The sequence below is a fragment of the Haliotis cracherodii genome, unplaced genomic scaffold (assembly GCF_022045235.1).
Source record: "Haliotis cracherodii isolate W230 unplaced genomic scaffold, xgHalCrac1.p SCAF_6, whole genome shotgun sequence".
Taxonomy (NCBI): domain Eukaryota; kingdom Metazoa; phylum Mollusca; class Gastropoda; order Lepetellida; family Haliotidae; genus Haliotis; species Haliotis cracherodii.
The window spans coordinates 23287490-23291060 of record NW_027266319.1 but is presented as its reverse complement, the minus strand read 5'-3'; the positions used below and the strand labels follow the sequence as shown (position 1 = coordinate 23291060).

The 3571-nt window shown below is 39.9% G+C and overlaps 1 protein-coding gene across 1 annotated transcript; it reads right to left on the bottom strand.

Annotated features, from left to right (window-relative positions):
* Positions 1 to 773: 773 nt before the first annotated feature.
* Positions 774 to 3034, bottom strand: LOC139445497 (uncharacterized). Its single transcript, XM_071226638.1, has 3 exons — positions 2868 to 3034; positions 1732 to 1812; positions 774 to 1306 (listed from the first exon to the last, which is right to left on the bottom strand). Exons 1-3 carry the CDS (start codon positions 2931 to 2933, stop codon positions 1172 to 1174), a joined length of 282 nt encoding a protein of 93 aa, XP_071082739.1. The 5' UTR covers positions 2934 to 3034; the 3' UTR covers positions 774 to 1171.
* Between the last annotated feature and the right edge of the window lie 537 nt (positions 3035 to 3571).

The following is a 3571-nucleotide window of genomic DNA, read 5'->3' as shown; positions in this document are numbered from 1 at the left end:
TCACTGGTTGTGTTCATCAGGAACAATGATCAGTGGGGCCACTGGTTGGTGGTTTGTTGTGTGAACGTCATAATGGCAGGTGGCATGTCATGTGTACATGATAAATGTTGACAAGACAATGGCAGGCGGTTTGCCATATGTACGTCGTTAATGGTAGGGGGTATGTCATGCGTACTTCATAAATGGTAGATTAAACAACAGTAGTAGTAGGGGGCATGTCATGTCTACATCATGATGGTTAGACTAGACAATGACAGATGGTATGTCATGTATACGTCATTAATTGCAGGTAAAATATCATGTCTACGTCATAATTGTAGACCAGACATGTCAGTTTTTTCATGGGATTTACAGTTCAGTAAATGCCATATACTTCTTCATATTTATTCTTTGAAATTTAACTCCGTTACTCATAAAATTCATGACTTTTTTGTATTTATAACGAGATGACATAGAGATGAGGCTTTGGTGTTGCTCCAGAACCTGTCAGCTGTGGGTTTACATCATTTGATGCTATGATTAATGGGTTTTTTCCCTTCTTGCTGAAAATATCAATATTGTGTAGCATGTGTTTTGAATTTCATTACAAAACATGTTGTGGTGTTAGGTTTCTTGATGAATCCTAGTGATGTTTGCCTGAGGGTTCAAATCCAAATGGCCTTAATGTGATACAGTCTCCTCCTCTGATGAAGGATAAGCCAAACTGTAAGCGGGCCACAATGTTTTATATCAGAATGAAGTCGGAATATATTTCCACAAACAGGAGTAAAAACAATGATGAATTGCTTTAATAATCAGTACTGAGACTGGTCACATAATGTGTTCACAAACAGGACATAGTTGTTTCAGAATAAGGTCAAACTGAACAATATAAAAATGAGATGGTACATAGTATGTAACCCTGACCTTCAGATTAGGTCAATATGACCTTGTGGCAGTGAACCTCTTTTTAGTTATAAATTGAAATAACTATCATCTTTCAAATAAATTACCATTTGTATGTCTTGAAGTTGGCAGGTCAGTATCCAAACATGCAGATGTTAACTGATAAAGAGTTGATGATCGTTTGACAAAGTCACTGTTCGGAAAGATGTAATATCAGAGAAGTACGTGGCCCACTGTTTTAAACACAGCTGTGTGCAATCTCTTGGACAACGTCCGTAGGTGTGTATTACACAATGCCAACCCCGGGACCCATTTCTGCATTGTTGTCATCGGGTTGCACGCCAACTGGTTCACATGAGTAGACGCAAGCCCCATCATCCCCCTGCAGCTTACACTGGGTCCCTGGAGGACACACACAGGTCTAAAACACAGATGATGAGTTGAAAAGATGTTGAAAATAACTTGACAAGTCATATTTATATATTCAAACTGAATTTCATATGAACAATTTATTCCACCTCTTTGTTTAATAGTATAAACACTTTTTCCCCTACTTTGGTATTCGATCTAATACTAGAATTCTTCAACTCTCACGCCCTCTCCTCACACACACACACACACACACACAAACACAAACACACACACACACACACACACACACCACCCCTTTCTCTCCCCTTTCCATATTTCTTGCTCTCATGTCTAGCTTTCCGTCGGCAGTTGCTCTTCCTATTTCAACTGCCCCTGACTCTCATTCCCGCCCACCATTGTTCTTACCTCTAACAATCAGCAGCGTAATTTGTTAACTGTAAATTTATTCTTTTTCATTTATATATTTTTACTTACTGTCCGTGACAAGGAGGGGAGGTTGCAGTTTGGGAAATCTTCCTGTGCGTCGCATTTCTTACCGCTCATGTCAATGCCACACTGAAATTAAAACTCATTCCGGTTTTTTTGTCAGAATCAAACGACCTCATGACTACTGCAGGCGAGTGAGTAAATTTGTTTCACCAAAATCAGCGGTATTTCAGCTATATCATGGCAATAACCTAGGACAAGACATTCGGTGTTTGTTAGCATACTCAACGATCGACGCCATCGGCGTATGATCACAGCTATTTGCTCCAGTATGTTTGCTCGGTAGTACTGTCCAGTGACCTTTCCATGGACAATTATGCAAAAATCAGACACATGGGCGTTACCCTGCAGTTGACAACGTACACTACAAAAGGAAAGTAGTACATTTCTCAATATTTCGGGTTCAGAATGAACGCGACATGTCCCTTGCAGAATCTGTATTTCTCTGCGTATGTGATATGAGTGAGTAAGTGGGTGAGTTGGGTTTAACGCTGCTTTTAACAATATTTAAGTTATATCGCGGCGTGTCAGCTTAATGTGGGAGGAAAGCCCGAAGTGATGCAGATCTAAGACGTTTACCACTTCGGTGAAACCCATGAGCACGGATATGGTGCTGACAAACCTAGAAACATAACGTGGCGAACCGGGATTCGAACCCACAACCATAGGTTTCTAGCGTGCTCAAGAGACGCAACTCTACACACCGAAGCGCGGCGCCTTAGACGACTGGGCCAACAGTGCCCCCTTAAACATATATCAAAAGAACGAAATGATTGTTATACTGCAAAAGAAGTAATACTGCTTAGATACAATGAATGATAAACAATGTTCTTGTTCAAAATGCAGACCCATCGCGGGTTTTTTCATATTTCATAATGAGGTAGAAATGTATTTCTTGCCTGTGAAAACGAGCAATACAGATTGCACTGTCACAAATAAATAAGTCTGTGTTTTAAGGTAAACATATATTCCAAAGAACGAAATGACAGAATCAAAGAAGTTATACTGCTTAGATACAATGATAAACAATTTTGTTGTTGGAAATACAGTTAGAATATGTCAGCAATATTGGAAACGTGGCCACGAAGGATAACAAAGAGGAATGGTTTCTGACAGACACGTACCGGAGGGTCCTGGGCAAAGGCCACTGCCACGAGAGCCAGTAGCACCAAAACGATGGTCAGTTTCATTGTCCGGTTTGTTTTCTCTGTGTAATCACCAGTAATTGCAAATAAAACGGACACTCCGCGGTGGCAATCCTCTAAGTGACTGAAACTGGTGATAGGTAATTACTTTTATATCGGTGTCAATTGTTGGCAACAGGTGCTATCAAATCAAATACTCATGGTCGGATGTTAAATAGCTCATGGGCGTTCTCATCGACATAGGAATCTATTGAAAATATAATAAAAGCTTTAAGAAAGTGCAATGAAGTATGTGTTGGAATCTCAGCATTGCATGATGGGCGTATGCAATAATACAGACGTCATATGGTTCTATGTCTCAAACTAGCAATAAAGCGTTACCGTGGCTACGAAAGCATAACGGTTGCTCTTGTGTTTATTCTGGAAATCTATAAAAGAGTTGTGTTTCACTCGATGTGTCTGTATGCAGGTTTCGCGCTGCGAACATGCGTGAACTTTGAAAATCATAACTTTTAGATTTATACATGTAATTTAAGAAATGTAATTAGTAAATATTTCACTCCTGCATACTATTATCACTTACACATTCAGTCACAGCCTCCTTCTCAATATTACTTTCTCTCACTCACTCACTCACTCTCACATTCACTCATTCACTCACTCACCCGGGGTAGAATGTTCCC

Bases quoted from the DNA above. Each gene is read 5' to 3' on its own strand.
- LOC139445497 (XM_071226638.1), bottom strand. From the start codon at position 2,933: ATGAAACTGACCATCGTTTTGGTGCTACTGGCTCTCGTGGCAGTGGCC. The intron at 1,813-2,867 runs GTACGTGTCTGT...TTTTAATTTCAG, and splicing joins CCTTTGCCCAGGACCCTCCG to TGTGGCATTGACATGAGCGG. The intron at 1,307-1,731 runs GTAAGTAAAAAT...TCTGTGTTTTAG, and splicing joins TCCCCTCCTTGTCACGGACA to ACCTGTGTGTGTCCTCCAGG.